At 32.0% G+C, this 19,479-nt stretch overlaps 1 protein-coding gene across 7 annotated transcripts in view; it reads right to left on the minus strand.

The window, feature by feature from the left end:
* USP15 (ubiquitin specific peptidase 15) overlaps nt 1–19,479 on the minus strand; it is a 112,548-nt gene that overhangs the window by 21,345 nt on the left and 71,724 nt on the right. For 4 of the 7 annotated variants that reach the window (XM_019732415.2, XM_019732414.2, XM_074325466.1 and 1 more), the window contains one exon: nt 18,079–18,223. In XM_019732415.2, coding sequence (XP_019587974.1) covers nt 18,079–18,223 — 145 coding nt within the window. Of the gene's footprint in view, nt 1–3,381; nt 3,528–17,646; nt 17,872–18,078; nt 18,224–19,479 lie in introns of those variants that run through there. The other 3 variants (XM_074325468.1, XM_019732418.2, XM_074325467.1) reach the window with 3 other exon arrangements.

The raw sequence follows: 19,479 nt of genomic DNA on the forward strand, positions 1-19,479 counted from the left end.
TAGTTATTACAATACTACTGACCATATTCCCTATGCTGTACTTTACATCTTCATGACTACTTAAAATTTTTTGAATGAAATATTACTGTGGCAAAAATATATTTGCTTGTAATAAACAATACCAAAAGTTTCTTCAAGCACTTCAACCTGAATACTAAACCAAAGAAGAACACCTATTAAAAAATCGTCCCCCCTTTTGTTTGACTGTCATTCAATCCACTACCTGTTCTGTAGTGGGTCACTGCTTGGATTTTTGTTATAAGTCACTGACACACAGAACAGTGCTGATTTTCATAGTGACACATCCCCGTTTATAAATGATTATAGTTCAATGTTAACAAACCAAACAACAAAACACAAATAGTTTTAATGATAAGAAACCGTCTGTAAAGATACCATAACCAATATATTTTGAGATAAGTCTTATATTTAAATTTAAAACATTAAGTCTTACATGGCCCCAAAAAACATTATTTGTTGAAGATGTTTTAAGAAACTCACAAACTACATTTTCTAAAACTTTGTACAAACACATACAAATACAGAAATTCAATAGCCAGTTGATTGTTCTACTAATGCAGAGATCATAATAGTTTAAAAACTAAACTGATGCCAGACTTTTCTTCATCTTGAAAATATCATACTCTTCTCCCTCACCTTGAAAACAACATTATTCTAGGAGTCTTAATATAGTATAAAGACCAGTTAAAATATTAAAAGTCCTCTTATAACTTCTGATAAAAATTTCAAGGCATAATTGGAATAGAGGTAAAACCACTAAAATATTTCCATGCCCCAGGTGGTATCAGCATTGAATGCCAACATTCTTGTAGAAGAAAGAAAGCAGTTTCTTAAAATTGGTCATGAGGTTTGAGTTGTAATTTATGCAAGTCATTATTCAATATTTTAACATGAACATCTTTGACAATTACAAGAAAACTGTATATGTGGATTGGTGCCACTAAATATAAGGTTTTAAAAAATATAGTTTTCATTAGTTCAAATAATAAAAATCATAACCAGAGTTCTGAAGCATCTCTCTCAGAGATTCTTCTGCTTTTAGAAGATAGTATCATTTTCCTATCTGATTAGGATTGTTTCAAAGCATTTTCTTTTTAAAGATATATATATAGTAAAAGTCATATATGTGTAGACATAGGAAGTTGCCTTTTTAACCTGTAAGATACTTAACTGAGTGATATACTATGAACCAGAGATCACATACAACGTGTTGTGCCTATGTAGATATATCTCTTACTCTCAATGTTTCCTAAACTGTAAAACAGAACAAAACTCATCCTATTTTAATACATGGTTTTTCTTATCAAAAACTAAGAATATATATGAATGTATCATAAAAGAAATAATATAAACAGTATTAGTATGTTATTTTTGTGGCTACTTAATAAATTTTGTGACACTCTACCAGTCATGTGCCATTTTGAGCTTCACCTCTGTTAATTCATTTGATTTCAACTGTTGACATTAACAAATGCTAACACTTCAGTATTTCATGGAGCATTAGCTCCTACAACTCATCACAAAAAATGAGGTCCAAATATGAAGTAAAGTGACTGATCATAAAACACCTATCTTAAGCCACATTTTGTTTATATCATAATTGTGCCTAGAGTTGGTCCTAAAATTGGGTAAAATTTTGTCAAATATCATGTTAAAAATAAAGCAACACTCAGACTGAAGAAAAAGATTCTATACGGGTGGTTTCAATTCTCAACGCAAAAGAGAAGAAGTGAAAAACTTATATTAATGAACAGTCAAATGCACTCTTAACTAGGCTAAATATTTCTATGTTTAAATCCCTAGGTAAGTTAATAGTGTGCAAAATGGACAAGAGCATTTGAAGATCTAAGAATTAAATAACTAAATTTCATATTTATTGTACAGTAGACTTTTGGCATTCATTAATTTAGCCTTAGTGGTATGATTAGTTGCCTAACTGGAAGGTTCAAGACATAAGCTGGTATGAAAAGTTGTTGATCCATAAGGAATGATGAGAATGGCTGGTGTATGTGCAAGCCAATCATTTTGTGAGTAGACATGACTGCTAAGTATCTATTCCTCAAAGTGGTTTTGTGGTTCTCTACTTGTGCTTACTTATGCATTTAAAATTGGAAACTACAAGAAATAAGAGTACTCTTGAATGTAAATTTGAATTAGGACTCTTAAGACATATTTCTTAGTTTATAACGTATTAAGATTGATGCTTCTCATGTACTCTTCCCCTTCGTAGAATATTCTTCCCCTATAAGAAATTCCTACTTGTTCTTTAACACTCATCTCAGTATCTTTTACAAATGTTACATCTTCCTTAGCACCTCTAGGAGGAACCAATATTCCCTTCCTCTCGGCTGACTTTATACCTGGAACTCACTTATACTGAACTTATCTTGAGAGCAGAGTCCATGTCCTATTCACCTTTGTACCTTAGGATCTAGCACAGTGCCTGGCACATACCTCAATAAAGGTGTGTTGAATGAATCAAAACTTGTACGGTAGAGAGATTGGAAGAAGTCCTTAGACTGAGAGCAGAGGAAAAACACTTGGCTAAAGAAATCTGAATTGCAGCCTACAACATAACTATAACCTATTAAAAGTTCTACAAGTCAAAGATGAAAGTCTAAATAACGCTGAAAGAGGCTTTCGTAATGAAGGAAAATAACTATTGTGAATTCCCCAACAACGAGCAAGAAATCCACGTAAGTAAAAGATATGTGAAGGAAAAACAGTTGGAAAGATATTTTTAGGACGACTCTCTTCCCGATTTTCAACCTGGAACCAGACATAAAAATTCTAAAGAGAGTTCTTCTAAATAATCAAATGTCTCACCCAGTGGACATTCTCTATGGTTCAGTGTATAGAGACCTTTAGTCACTGCCACCATGCAGAACTATTTTAAAAAAGAATGCATATACCATTACACTATTTTGTAAAGTATTAATATTCTATGAAAAACTCATTATAAATTTTAATCCTTAATCCAACATCTTAAAATTGGATTATATAAAATATTATTTTCTTTCATTATTTAATTACTTGGAAAGACTACAATGCTTTGCACATAACTTTTCCTTATATACACATGCACAAATCCTATTGCTCTTACATTACTTTCAAAAAGTTCTATGAAATATGTTCTCATCAATAAAATTGATGTTTTCAGAGCTCTCTGAGAAACTATAAGTGACTCATGTGAGACTCAATTTTGTATTTCACTATAAACTACAGTTTTTTTTAATTGACAAAGTAAAGTAAGGTTCTACTATATTACCATATCTCAAGTCTGTAATCAACATATTTTAGGAAATGAATAATTAATAGCCATCCCAATAATTTGTAATGAATCTGGAATTTCCCCAGTACCTGGAAAATAGCCAAAGTAATCCCCTTCAAAAAGAGAAAGTTGTCTTTTGTAATGCTGAATATGAACCACTCCCTTTCTGTTCAGGTGCTCCAGAAGCCCAATTTTCAAGTGATCATGTATGCTCACTATTTTAGTAAACCGGTAACTAGAACAGGAAAGAAAACAAACTTAATTTTTGATTACCTAAAGCCTTTGAGTTGCGTAACTCATTCTGTAACTGATCAAAATGTAATGCCACTCTTAACCATTTAAAAAAGTAGCTAAACCTTCAAACTGACCAATACTAAAAATAAAAACCCAATCTAAAATGAGGAAACCATTTTATTATGATTAAAAAATTTAAAAAACCTGAAGTAATCTATGGTCAAAGTAATCTTAGAATACCCCCAAATTATTTTTTATGGATTTTAAGATTAGATGGATAAAGAATTTTCAAATTTGCCATGTTACTGTTGTTTTTCAATTTGTTATGACAACAGTATAAACATTCTAAAAAGGTACTGTATAATTCTGAAGCATTCTATTAATACTGTTACTGGCTATAGTTCTGTAAATAAATGAGATAGGAAACTGTGATGTAGACTTTTCACAGTGAAGAACTACAAATATAAGCCTACCCCTTAACCAAGTAGATTTAAAGCAAACAGAACTATAGCTCTATTCTGCTATTTTGCATTGCCATGCTCTCCTCAAGCTTTCTTTAAAGAAAAGAATTCATATAAGAAAAATATAAGTGGATATAACTTTCTTTTTATTTATTTAGTTTAAAAAAACTTACTTTAACTATGTCCCCGCCCTCCACGCCCACCCCCGTCCCGTCCAATCCCAAATAGTCAGTAGAGAACTGGCATAAACTCTACTTAAAATATTGAAATTTTAAATAAAGCAGTTTTAAAGGGAGCATTTTTGAACTGGACATGGATGTTGTTCTAACATTTTAACATTTATCAATCTGATTACTATGCTTAAGGCATGAATAAAATTAAACTTTATTTAAAGTCCCTGCTGTCACCCTTTCCTTCAAATTCTATGGAATTTCTTCTTTACACACTACTTGAACTCAGTGAAGAATTATTATGAAAGCTCTGGGAAGTATGAGAACTAATGGGAAACATTCTGTTGGTTAGCAAAGAAATGCCAATGCTTTCCCTGCCTCATCTACAGGAATGAGGAAGGAGAATTCTAAGGTTGTCAAAAAGTTACCCTGTTACTTGAAGTGAGTAAATCCTGTAACTCAATATATCAGTGCTAAAAAAGCCATGATTATGTAAAGACCATTGGTTTTCATCTTAAAAGCTAAAAGTAGAAATTGAAGAGAAGATCCCTTGCAATATAGATAAATTTGAAAGCTTCTGTGATAATGAGTACACCAGCAACAATGCTATGAAGTTTCTGATATGAGGTTTTAAAACTACTAGACTATAACAGCAATGGTCTACTTTCCTTTTTTTTTTTTTTTTTTTTTTTTTTTAGTAACAGGCTATTTAATGAGTGATTTTATGTTTAGGTATTTTCTTTATGGGAAGCATGCTAAAACCAAATGGTTCTAATAACACTAATAAACATTAATGTAAGTTATATTTAAAGAACTAAAGCTTATGAATTCAATTTTAAAGTTTAGTATCATCTTCTACCCAATTAATAATTCAAAACTGGCTCACAATGAAATGAATGCCAATATTGTAGGCAAGCAAGATAGTCAAAGGATTTAAGAAAAAAAAACAATGGTTCTTTAAAATTCTGTGTGTGTTCAGTCCCTTGCAATTAATATCCAGCAAAGAAACATTTGGAATAAATGAGTATGTAGAATTGTGTAATTTGTTGATGTTTAAGTTCTGCAAAGGCATATAGGAAGAAACAGCAGAAAAAATTTTTTTTAGCTTAACTGACTTATTAAGAGAAACTACCAAGTCACATATGTCTCTGTATCATTTCATTACACTAGGCCCATAATCTAATAAGTACTTAAGCTAAACTGAAATAGAAATTTAAAGATCATGTGATAGCATGAACCATGAAGGCTTCTGATTATTTTCACAATCAAAAAGAAATTTAAATTTGTCTAAATAATCAAATATTTATTAAGAACAGAGAAGATCGATATTTTAAGTCTCTAGAAGTATAGAAATAATGTTCTAAAATATGTTTTTCGTATCACATACTGAAATCACTCAGGAATTATACGCATGGTAGTGGGGTATATGCATACTCTGTGAAACTGTGATTAACATGGCAATCCAATCCAAGTCCTATAGATCAGTTACATTGGTGGAACATACACTGTAGTATTTCATGGACGGTATGAATATTGGTCAGTGTCTGACCCCTCAGTTGCATGCATGAGTGCACACACACACACACACACACACACACACACACACAATGTGCTATGATTCTTTTTAAAACTATTATGCTCTTCTGGAGTTTAAATAGCTCCAGAAATACTATTAATCTGGTACAGGTCAAGTTTAAACATTTCTGGTAAATTTTTCTAATGCTGTATTTCTCAAACCATCTGTGTGGAAGGGCTAATTTTTTTTTTTTTTTCCCAAATCGTCATAGATACCTTTGTAAAATACAATAAAAATGAACCACTAGAAAATTAAACAAAATAACAATAACAAAGCAAAGCCCTATTTTTTTATTATTAGATTTAATACATGTAAAATTATCCTGTCAAAGTGCTATAAAAGTTTTGGATCACTTACATTTAATTTCCATACTTGCTTTATTGTTCACCAGCACTGTCTCATCCATAGACACACAGTGAGAAACACTGTCCTAATATATTTACTAGTATCTGACATTATACCAAACATTGGGGATATAAAAGAAAACCATGAATCTTTCACGAATCTCACTGTGTAGTAGGTTATTTGTCCAGAAGCAAATGAGAGAAAAAAGGGTGGACTGGGAGAGAGGTATGAAAAAAGCAACTAGTGAAGAGTAACAGTATACACAAAAAGGTTTAAAACTTAATGAATTCCAAGAACCTTTAGTTATCTACCTACTAAAGAGATAGATAGGGTCCAGTTTGGGTTTTATTCTTTAGATGAAGGGAAAGAGTTTTAAGCAAGGGGGTAACATAATCATATTTGCATTTTAAAACAATGAATCTGGAAGCAGTATACTAAATGGACCTGGAAGAGGATAAATGATAGAACGAAGAGATGAATTCAAGAGATATTTCAATAGTTCACATAAAAGATGCTCAAGTATTGAAACAGTGTTCTGTCAGGAGAGGATAAAATAGATGTGACATTTAAGAGGCAGTAGGATGAACAGGACTTGGGTTACTGGGTGGATGGTTGGAGCTACAAGAGTATAAGAAATAAAAGTATCAAGTTTTGGGTGAAATACAGAGGGTGCCAAAAATATATATACACACTTTAAGAAAGGAAAACTGCATTAAAACTGTAATACTCAATATGTAACGATAACAAAAGATGAATACAAGTCACATTTGACTCCTGCAATTACAAGAGGTGCTCAAAGTGGTTACCATCAGCGTCCAGACACTTCTGATTATGGTGAACTACTGCTTGAGCAACGTTGACCAAAGTGTCCACTTGTATACATGTTTTTGGCACCCGTGGTATGTTTAGTCTTAGTAGACATTTTGAGTTTGAGTTATCTGTAATATTAACTAGGCAGGAATGTCTAGCTAATAGTTATATATTGGAGGGAAAATTATGGTTGAGATAGATTTGGCATTTGTTAGTAAAGAGTGGATGTCAACTTCTCAAAGGTAAAGGACCTAGGCAAACCGGAGGTCAAGAGTGACCTTATCAAAAGCAATTTCTGTGGGGTGGTATGACAGTCACAGTGATAATAAAAGCAGTTGATAGTTACTCCTTACTATGTGCCAAGCATTTCTTAAGCATTTTATTTTCATTTGACAGCTGAAGAAACTAAGAACCTTTTAATCCATAGTCACACAACTTGTAAGTGGCAGAACAAGGATTTGAATCCAAGCAGTCAGGTTCCAAAATTCATGCTTTTAACTACTATGCTATGCTGAAGAGATGAGGACTACTGAATAGGAGATGAGAAAGCAGGGAGAAAGCATACCACTCTTTTCAAGGTCAAGGCTCTTCTTTACTCCATACCCCACCTCAGTTAAAAAAAAAAAAAAAGACTTGACTATGTATATATGTTAAAAGGAAAACAGTGAAGAGGTGAATTTAAAGGTACAGAACAAACAGGAGACAATGGAACAAGTCTAAGGGAAGGTAATAGAGGTCCCAGGAAGTTGATAGTATAATCATGATGAGAGATACTTTAGGTATGATATTCAATGAATATAAGAGGAATCTTAAAGTATATCTATCTTACTATTAAAAATTTCCTTATAAACAATTAGTAACACTTTTCAAAAATAGTTACTGAAAGATTTTTCCTGGCAGAGTATATAACGCATAGAAAAGCCCTGGGCAATTACTGAAGAATTATTCAGAATACTTGAATTATATACCAATTCTTAAAATACAAACACACATACATACACACACGCACACGCACACACACATTCATGTACATATAATGAATATATGTATGTGTATGTATATTAATGTGTGTTAATAATTGTTTATAGTCAAAGCAAAATCTCTCCATATGAAGGCTAGAAACAGATTTTTAATTATACGTGAGACATGATTATAAAGCAGAGAATGATTTTCCGGTAAACCCTTCAAATTCAAATGACCATCCTCTGATGTGATTACCTTAGGAGGCTGTATGTCTGTTCCATTGGTATTGTTGTGGTTAAAAACATTTTAGGTACTTCTCTTTTTAGAGCTGGCATACATATGAAAAGGCATCAATATCTAGCACACAGGAGGTGTGTATTGAGTGTTTAAACAGTTTTTTTTGTTATGGTAAAATAGATTCCTGATGTAGGATTTATGTGGTGGAAAAATGTGGGGAAGTAGCATGAGCAATAATGTTATAGTTGTATCTCTGGTAATTCATTGCTGTTTTTATGACCACATGAACAAAACGTAAGTCACAATGAACAATGCACTCTAGCAAATGAAATCAAGACCCAATTCAAATGTCACCTCTTTGATGAAACCTCACTTATTTCCCAATGGTTCTCTTCTCTACTTCTAGAAGATAGGCACCATCTTTTTCAACTCTGTACCAACAATGCTCGGCACAGAGTAGATACTCAGTGAATGTTTGTTGGATTAGCTAAATAAATTAGCCCAATAAAAAAAGGAAAACTAGTTTAGTTGCTTGTAATTCCTTTGTCCCTTTTTCTCTCCAATTCTAGATAAACCCAATTATTTATTGTATAGCTCAGTCATCTATTTTATACACCATGCAGCTGAACATTGCTAGAGAAAAATCTCAAGTGAATAAACTAATATCATTCTGAATTGATCTTCAACCTCAAATGAGATCTCAATACAGTGAAGGAATCTTACTCTTTCATTCTTAGCTATTGATCTGGTCTCGTATTTTTAGGATAATGGAAGTTACCACAAAATCTAGAAACTACTTGCATCTATAATTCCTTTCTTTTTCCCTGTTGCAACAGTAGTGTCTTTCCTCCATTCAGATGTTTATTGTGAGGCTTAGTCCTGGGACCTGCTTTTCATAGATGCCGTCATTTAGATGCAATCATTTCCGATTTTAAATACGACCTACAATAGCCATGTTTCTATTTCTAACCTAGGCCTCTGGTTTGTATTTTATAGAAGAATATCAACCTGCCTATGATATATCTACTTGGATGTTTCATGGCCATCACATACTGTATATGCCAAAAATTAACTCACAGTCTTCTCCCTACCCCAAATCTACTCTTATTGTGTCCTTCCTCTTACCACTCTGGTTTCATTAAATGCTTATTATGATGTACAAGCCAGAAACTAGACACACACTTGCGATCTCCTTCACTTTTCATTAATTTGAGTGCCTTCTACACGCCAGATACTGTCCTAGGTAATGGGGCTATCGCTGTGACTAAAACAAAGCCCCTGAGCTCATGGAGTGTGTGTGTGAGTGTGTGTTTGAAGTAGGGGGAGGCAGATAGACAAAAATCCAAATTACATACTCGCATAAGTCGTGATGGATGTATCAAATGTTGGGCGGGCCGTTACTATTATATATTGGGTGAGTGGGGAAGGATCTGAGTCATAATAGAAACCTAAAGGAAGCAGGAGAACAAGGACATCACTATTTGGAGGAAGAACATTCCAGGTATACAAAATTGAAAGTTCAGAGACCCTGTGTCAGGAACATTCTTGGCAAGAGGCTAGTGAGGATGGAGCAAAGTGAACATGGGGAAAAGTAGCAGGAAATAAATAGCAGGGGCCGGAATCATAGAGAGCCTTATATTCTTTTTTCAGGACTTTAGCTTTTGTAGAGTGAAATGAGAAGTCATTTAGTGTTATAGACAAAGAGTACAGGAAATGCCTTAGGTTGGAAAAGAATCACTCTTTTTAGGACAGACCATAATGGTTAGGGGTATAAGCAGAGAAATCAGCTAGGAGATAAGTGCAGTAAACCAGATGAGGTAGCCTGGGACCTTCAATGTCTTTGTCATACATTAATATCTAAATTCCCCCTACATGATCTGCCTTTCTGCCTACTTCTTCAAACTCACTTTATACCACTCGCCTTCAAGTATTATTCCACAGGTTACTCACCTTTCGGTTCCTCAAACTTGCCCATCTTAGAGGCTTTGCACATGTTGCTCTATCTACTTCAACTCTCACCTGCCTAACTTAACTCATAACAATTCTTTGGTCATTGCTCAAATGTTATTTCTGGAGAATAAGACATCCAGTATAAATTAAGTACTCTCTAAGCTCCTGTTACTTATTCACAGCACTCTGTTTTTTTCTCTTCATACTTTTAATTCACGATTTATTTAACGTTTATCTTCTCAACTAGACTACACTCCATGGGAAAAGATACTATTTTGTTCACCATGGTATAATTAATGCCTTTCAGAGTGAACGGCACTTAGTAGGCCCTTAATAAACATTTGCTAAGTGAATGGATGACTTCATAAGTATATCTTATTTGAAAAAAATATTACCCAGCTTGATCACCAACAGTATTCTGAAGATAATGCTCTGAAAAACTTCAGGCTTTTGAAAATCAACTTCATCACCGAAGGAAGAGAAATATCCATCAGTGATATTCAGAAGAATAAAAGCAATTGCAAAAGGAGTTCTTGAATTGTTTTGAACACTCTTACCAACAAATGAGTAAGTGTGTATATAACCTCCCAGAGAAACTGTTTGAACTGTACAACAGCACAACAGTAACACTACTCTATGGGAGCATCTGATATTATGGGGGCTATATATTTGGCATAAACATAAAAACATTTTTAATGGTTACACAACCAGTTTAATACTCTTAATCCTGCTGAACCAAACACTTAAAATAGTTAAAATGATGAATTTTGTCATGTGTATTTGACCACAACAAAACATTTTTAAACCATTTCTGATGAGCCGGTTAGTCTAATTTTGAAATAAATTTCTTAGAATGTTCTGAATAACAACCCAGTTTAACTCATTTATTAATTTGTCTTAATGAGTGACAAGTCAATTAAACTTTCCTTGCCTCAATTTCATCATCAGTGAAATAAGGATTCCTTATGCCCTAACTCATACACCTCTGTGAAGAGGAAATTAAGAAAGTGACAATGATACGAAAACAACCTGCACTATGCAAAGAAGGATATTGTTATTATCAGAGGCTGCAGATTCGTTATTGGGCTGTTAATATTTTAATGTGAGTTTATAAGAATTAGTAATTTATTTTAAATATTATTAATTAAGCAATGGTTTTCAATAACCAACTTGCTGATTCTCTCCCTGTCCAGTATAGTACAGTTCACAAATCACTGTGAAGAGGTGACCGATAACACTGAGCAATTGGTTTTCATATATATATAGTACTAAAAGAATATTGGACTAAGCATCCATTACTGGCAAACACTAATCAAGTTCATCATGGGCAACGAGCATCATCAAAAACTATTTCTACTCACAAACTAAAATAGAAAGATGATGATCTTGTGACATTAAAAGAAAATAATCCAGTAGATGAGGGCATTTTAGTAATAAAGGCATCATACCTTCAAGTGACTGAAATTTAAATGTATACATTAAAACAAATAGGCACCCAGAGTCGGTTCACTTGAAACCTATATAATTTTACTAACCAATGTCACCCCAATTAATCTAAAAACAAAACAAAACAAAAAACAAATAGACAAAAGACAACCAAACAAGACCTTAATAGGTATTTAATGTGGCTTTCTTCTTTTTAAGGCTCTATCAGTCCAATATCCTATATTTTCTAATGACACTATTCAGTAACACCAATTTATAATTTAGAATGTAAGCCAGACACACTTTAGAAATTTCAATCTTAAAGTGTTAATGATGTTAGTATACATTTACTAAAGGAGAAAAATATATCTTAGAAGATATTTTAACAGCAAGGAAACAAGCTGTTTGATTTTTAGGTAACAAAAGTAAATTCAGAATGACTTTTTCTTTCACTTTGTTTTTTTGGAGGGTGGCAAAATTTGTAGTTACCATTATAAATAACATATTGACATTTCTTATGTTTTCATTTCAATTTCAAATAAAAATCCTTCAAACAATTATTAAAATCAATACAAGATATGTCAGTCTGATTATTATTAATAACTGGTGTTCTACGATGCGTTCACTATAAGTAATCCTACCTAATGAAAACCATTAAATTGGTGTTGATCTTTAATAATAATTTTATAGCTAGAGTAACATAAAAAAATGTGTATTAGAGGCAGATGTAATTATTTACAACTCCTTGAAACAGCCCCTGTATTTCCTGGTAATCTACACTAATGTCATTTCCTATTATAGACTTAGGGACAGACCAAACATTTAAGTCATCATTATCAGAAATAGAAGCATTAATTCCAGAGAAATGTGTATATTAATTCTGAAGAATGTGAAGAGCAGACAAATAAGAAGGTCCCTCTACCTGAGGTTAAGAAAGACATGTTTTCATGATAAGAAATCACTACTAACAGGTTACATAGGTGCAAGGCATTTTTTTAGATACACCATTTCTATCTCAGTTATGAAAACTAAATTCTTACAGCTATGCTATACTCTTTCCCAAAACAATCTGCCTGAGAATTCAGGTTTTCCTTTCCCATCCCCCTTTCTTTTTTAAAAAGAAGGGATACTTCTCCCGTACCCTAGTTCAAACAATGGGAAAAGTAAAAACAGTGGTATTTGTTTTGAGAAAGTGAATGGTTCTAATACAAGTATGGTAGTTTCCATTTCTTTACTTTTGTCAAAACAGAAAGAGGACGTGATTGCCATTTGATAGATGACTAACATATTTTTGATGATAGTATACCATGTAATTTTTGGCACATTATATGGCAGGAACTCAAATACTGAGTTTAATTTCCCAGATTAGATAAAAATCTGCCCTAGGAAGAAGCATTTGAATTTTCAGTCAGCCACATTCTCAGTTTATCAGAAGAAATTTTCTTCAAGGTTCTAAAAGTACTTTTAAAAATTCTTTTGTCTCAACGTTTCTTTTTTGATGGAAACTATATTCATTTATTTAACTATAAGTTTGGTTAATTTTAATGAAATTAGAAAGCTTCATGTTAAACTGGGCTTTCAAGAATCTGTGTTCCAAAAATGCAAAAAGAATGTCTCAAGGTGAGAGTAGAATAGCATTATATTTAATCATATTCAAAGATATGAAGTACTGGAACAGAAATAATAGCTTCAGTAATTATTTTTTCAGTTTTTATAATATACTGAGAATCTAGTTTCTTAAAAGAATGTTATTTCTGTGTAGTGTTATTCATTCTCTTTAATTAAGTTTTAAAAAAGAAAAAAACTCTAAACTTTCTATTTAATATTCTTCTGAATTTATTGAATAAATTTGTCCTAACCCAAAAGATCACAAGAATAAAGTTGACTTTAAAAATGCTTGGGAAAAAAAAAATGCTTGGAATCCCAATTTAGTTTACATTGTATGACAGGAATAACAAACAGATCCTTGATTACTATGATTTTTTAAATAACTTCCTGGACTCTATTTGAAGAGCCTTATTACTTCCACGTAAGAAGTTTGAAAACAACAACCTTACGCCATGCTGTTTTCCAGTGGAAAAGACCACATCACTCCCCTGCTTCAAATCCATCTGAAGAGTTGCTTCTTCCAGGAAGCCAATGAGCCTCCTAGGCCTTGGCAATGAAGAAGACAAGGGTTGGAGTGCTCCTGAATCTACTCAACTAATGCTAATTAAAATTACCTCCAGTTCAAAAAAAAAAAAGCTAGACACTCTCTCAATGGAGTAATACATTTAGTGCACTAGAAAGCTATTTTGTTAACTTCTTGGTACCACTGGGACATGGTGGAACATGCCTGTAATCATAAACTCCACAGGAGGCTGAGGCCAGGGATAACCAGAACTCAAGAATTTTCAGTTCCCTGCCGATTGAATATCCATAAACATGTCCATGTTATATATCCCTTGCTTATCAGCTTGCTTAGGGAGAACAAAACTAACACAGTTCAGAAATGGAGCAGATGATAAATACCATTGTTGCAATAATACTAAGTGAAAAATAATTAAAAGTACATTAAATTCTTTCTTCATTCACTAGGTCTAGCCAAAGTGGAACAAGACTTGTAGAAAAGAACAAATACAGGGATTACGGAATTCAAAATTTTTCCAGAGTCACTCTGCTTAACTCCTTGAATTTAAAAACAAACAAAATAATATAAACCTCATATGTACTTATTTATTTATGATGTACCAGTCACTATACCAACAGCTTTATATTTACCAACTCACTTAATCCCCACAAAATTCCTAAGATATAGGTAGTATTATTTTCCTCATCCAACAAGAAAAATGAGTTGTGGAAATAAGTTGTATACGGTAACACAGTTAACAAGTAGGAGAAACAGGTTTTCAATCCAGGTACTGTAACTCCATAGTTTCTGTTACTGTGTTTTCCTGAAAATAAGACCTAGCTGGACCATGAGCTCTAATGTGCCTTTTGGAGCAAAAATTAATATAAAAAATATTACATTATATATTATACTATATTATATTATAGTATACCCAGTTGTATTGTAATTGTACTGTACTGTAATGTATTGTATTACCCAGTCTTGTATTATAGTAAAATAAGACCAGGTCTTATATTAATTTTTGCTCCAAAAGATGCATTAGAGCTGATGGTCCGGCTAGGTCTTATTTTCGGGGAAACGAGGTACTAATCCATATTATTAATTTTTAATGTGTTTTTTCCTAGCCAGAATATGATTTTTAAACTATTCCTCAGAGTCTTGGGATCCCAGGAGGATGCTTCTGTGCCATTAAGTAAAGTAAAAGAAAATAGATGGGGCTCTGGGCATTTAACCCAGCCAAAGCAACTTCACTACATCTGTTTAAATATTGATGATACAATTAAACTTTTCATAGTAATAATTAAATTTTTTTTCATGTTAAAAAGCAAAAAGTTTGAAAATCACAATACCTAGAATATACTCTTCGTAAGGTCAGGGTATATGTCCCAAAGTCTCACATTTTGACATTACACAAATATTAATTCAATACATTGAAATTATACAGCAGTACTATACTCATCAGAAAAATTTAATACTCACACATACCATTACCTTAGAGAAAATCTTTAACACCGATATATTAAATTAAATAATATTAAATCACACTCAGATTGGTGGTGTTTAGTTTTTAATCATGAGCAATCAGAAGTTTTCATTATTTCAAGGCTACTGATGGGTTAAGCATAATCCATTTTCACATATAAAAAAAAGTATGCTTTTGACACTCATGTTTTTTTTAGATATATCAATAATTATACTGTCTAATGTACCAAATGCCCACTCATATTTTTAGGACTATTTAATTAATGTAAGAAATTACATTAAAATTTAAATTATCAGTAGAAATGTTTTATAATATTTTCTGAAGTTCATAATTGTCTTCAATCTTACAGAAACTACAAGGAAACTTGGAAAAAAGCATAATTGAGCAAACAGTATGTAAAAAATTATTCAAAAAACAACTTTATTAGTTATCTTTTATCATTTTCATCTGTGGACCTACAAACTTACATGTGTATTTATTTTAAAGCAAAGGAAAAAGGCTACTGCCACCATTTTGTATTCTTTGTATGGTGACTTTTCAGCTTGAGAGCTTACATCTAAATGAGTTAAAAATATAGAAGCTTTAAGAAAATAAAACCGAAGTACTAGCTTTTCTAATTCTGGATTTGGATTAAAAGTCAAAAGCAACAAAAATAAAAACTCATTTTTTTCTCTTCTCCAACTTCCTCAATTTTATTTTAAATAAAATACAGTTTCTAACCAAGATACAAACATGAAATAATCCCACTACTTAAAATACTTTGCTGAAATTTCCATCAAAAATTTTTCTCATTTTATGATTATTACCAGAAAATAACAAAGTATCACCCTAAAAAACCTCATCCTCATGGCTATATCTCAGTTGAAATGGAGCATGTGAAGGTAAAATATATTGAGAGAGAGGGTCAGCATTACATCTACCAATTACTCTAATAAAATTGCTTTGAATAGAAGCAAAAACTAATAAAACGAAGTTTCTGATACCCTAAAACATAGACAAGAAAGTGAAACAAATACCAAATCTAGCTCAGCATAGCTGATTAGAAGATTTAATTTTAATATCCATTTTTGAGAAACGGCAGTTAACCACATGGAGATAAACAGTAAATATCAAAGGCACAGGAAACTGGAATGTAATATTGCCTTAGTCAGAATGCAAGCCAGATCCTCCCATGATTAGTATGAACATTTTTGTTTTCTTCTGAAAAACTAAAATTTTTAATGCCCAATGCTTTAAAAATATTTTCTTATGAAAAAGCACCAACACTGGTTTTCTATACTAGAATATTAAAAAGAAAAAAAAACTGTCAAGCTATATCAAATCTCTAGAACCAAAGTAATTTTGGCAGTGCAAGGATAAGGAATTACATAAAAATGAAAGACTTGATGATACTAAAAGGTTTTCTGGTACTGATGTAACCACCACTTATATTAAACATTTTCCAGAGATGGTACTAAAGATAATTTTCAGTATTCAAGTAGGGTAGTCCAACAGATTCAAACAAAATTACAATTTGTCTGCCTGTCCCTACCTGTGAAAGCTCAGCCCCCATGCACTTACTTAACTTTGTCATCTAAATAACTGTCAGTATAATATGCTTTGGCTTGCTCTTCTCAGATGAGTTCTTTTTCTCCTCTTGCAGAAAATTAAAGATCAAAAATTTAAATGTTTATTTAACTATTGCTAGGATCCTAGCAAAACAATTTTGAATAAAATAATTCATATTAAAGTATAAACAATATTATCCATCAAAGAAGGTTTAAAGGAATACTTTATTAACCCACACAGTATCTGCTTAAGCAGATAGGGTATTTCCTGAGTAGCTCACCTCTAAACCAAGAAATCAGAAATTAACCAATTATGACTCCTTGTACATTTCTAAAAGATTGCCAATTCCTGTTCTACAGATTTATGATAGTTTAATTCTAATTTTCCAAGAATGTTACAAAGACAATGGTTAATTTAGGAGACAATTGGATTAAATACAATATATAAAAGGATTTATTTAGAATTTTGGATGGTGAAGAGTCCTATATTTTTCTCAGATAGTCAACAAGGTTTGCAATAACGTCCTTATCAATCCATACTCTGTATTTAATCTGTATCTTTGGTCACTTCCTGTGCATAGAGGTTCAGTATTAAATATGAATAAAGAACAGAAAATTGCAGATTTAAAAATTACAACTTGCAAAAAAAGTTTGCAAAAAAAAGTTAAAATTCAAATATCAAAAATAGTATACTATTATTTCGGGCTTTTAAAACAGAATTTTATTTAAAAAGGGGAATTAAATAACCAGCTCTAATTTTACACATCATGACAGTGATATTAAAATATACACAGATCTCATTATTTCAAAATCAATCAAAGACAAAAATATTTAACAAGTTAAACTGAAAGAGGGTATAGAAAGAGCAGGAAGAAAAGGGAAGCTCTGTCGAGAGACAAAGGGACAAAAAGGGCAGTAATGTCTTATATCCCCAAAATAAAATCTTTAAAGGCAAGTGTGTTAAAATATGTACACAAAAGGAGGTTAATAAAATTTTCTTTTTTAAAAATCTTAATGTCACATTAAAGTAAAAAAAAAAAAAAAAAGATTTAAAAATAATTTTATTTAGAGTTAGAGGATGGGCAACCACAAAATATTCATTCTCTAACATTCCCAGCAATATCCAAAAAAGCAAGAGACTTCTCTTGAATATGTAGAGATCTCAGTAGCTTTCTTCTCTTCTCAGAGAGTGTAGGTTTTCTGTTTGGAATTATATTTTTGCATGAAGTGATATTTGATCCTCTATGTGGTAATCAATCACATGCCACCTAATTGAGGAACACGATAATGATATTCTACTACCAGTACTAAAATGAATGAGTCAAATGTGTATGCTTTAAATCTTCCATGAAAATAGAAACTTGAAACACACATAATAATCATGTTCTGACATTTAAAACCCAACTCTACTCTTCTTGTATTACTGATTTCCATGAAACACATGAGTTTCACTTTCTATGTATGGAAATACCTACCTGAATAGCTGAATTCATGAAACACGTATTTCCCAAGTTACTTAAGCCACAGAGGCCTGGCTGTTCATTGTTTCTTCCAGGTTCTGAATAATCATAGTTCTTATAAGCAGTATATGATGGGAGACAATAATTTGAGTTTTTCACACTGGAAGAAAACAAAAATATTTTTCATAATGCAGCCAATTATTACAACATAGTTATGATGAACACAGTACTTTAAACCTATTTGAGGTAGGTGGTCAGTCACTAAAATTTTTTATAAAGCACTTCACTCAGGTTCTTTTTAAGACGTAAACCTAAATCAAAATACTCCCTTAATTACGACACTCCACATCCAATCAACAAAATCACTGCATCACATAACCACACCAATCAAAACAAACCACTATTATATCTTGCTACCCTTGATTAACTGGAGCAGCTTCACAGCTTGCTCCATTCTTCATTGCTTCATCAAATTTAAAACATTTAGATTGTAAACACCACCCGCAGCAATAAATCATCTCATTTATGTTCCATTTACATCCTGCTACTGCAACAGAGTAAGAACAGTAGAAACAGGAAGAGTTGGCTTTAGTTACAGGTGAGAGCAGAAATTTCAAAGGCCTCTGTGACATCACAATTCTAATGCTTTGAAGATTCTATTTATAATTTCTTTGCTAGACCAGCAAAATCTATTATTCAAATGTGGAAAAAAGCCTAGGTGATTAGAAAGGAAATGATTCTACGTAAGTACATTTCAATATTATTTGGCTTTTTTGTCTTCTAGTTTGTTAGAATAATGAAATTTATTTAACTAGATGAATATAACCTCAGGATAATTTGTACTATCAGTAATAATAAACTAATCTTAGGAAAAAAACAACAAAACTATACATTCTTCAACCTTACAGAATCATGGTAATTTTATCAAGAAAAGTCTATCAATAAGTTAAATGAGTCCCTTGTCTTTTCACATGCAATAAAAAAATAATTTATGGAAAAGTACAGATTTTCCTTTAATTTTTAATAGGTTATCTTATAAAATATTTATGATAGTACTTTGGATATAATTCAAAAGCATACTTTCAATCATTTTTTTTTTATTCATTAGAACAAACCTGAACATGAATCAAGGTCACTTGCTAAAAGCAAAGGATGATGTAAATAAAAAAGTGTTACAGATAAACATGATGAATCACTAACTGACAATCTCAATTGGCTACAATTTGTTCCTGGTATTTTGAAAAAGTTTTTACTTATAATTTCAAATACTTTTTATTGTAGCTGTATGCTCTCACTTTATTATTGTAACAGTTTAAGTGAACTATCCTGCCTGTCCTAACAAAGCCTTTAGTACGTACACACACGCACACACACGCACACACTCACCAACAAGCTTAAAGAAGTTAAACACAAAAC

The sequence above is a fragment of the Rhinolophus sinicus genome, linkage group LG02 (assembly GCF_036562045.2).
Source record: "Rhinolophus sinicus isolate RSC01 linkage group LG02, ASM3656204v1, whole genome shotgun sequence".
Taxonomy (NCBI): Eukaryota; Metazoa; Chordata; class Mammalia; order Chiroptera; family Rhinolophidae; genus Rhinolophus; species Rhinolophus sinicus.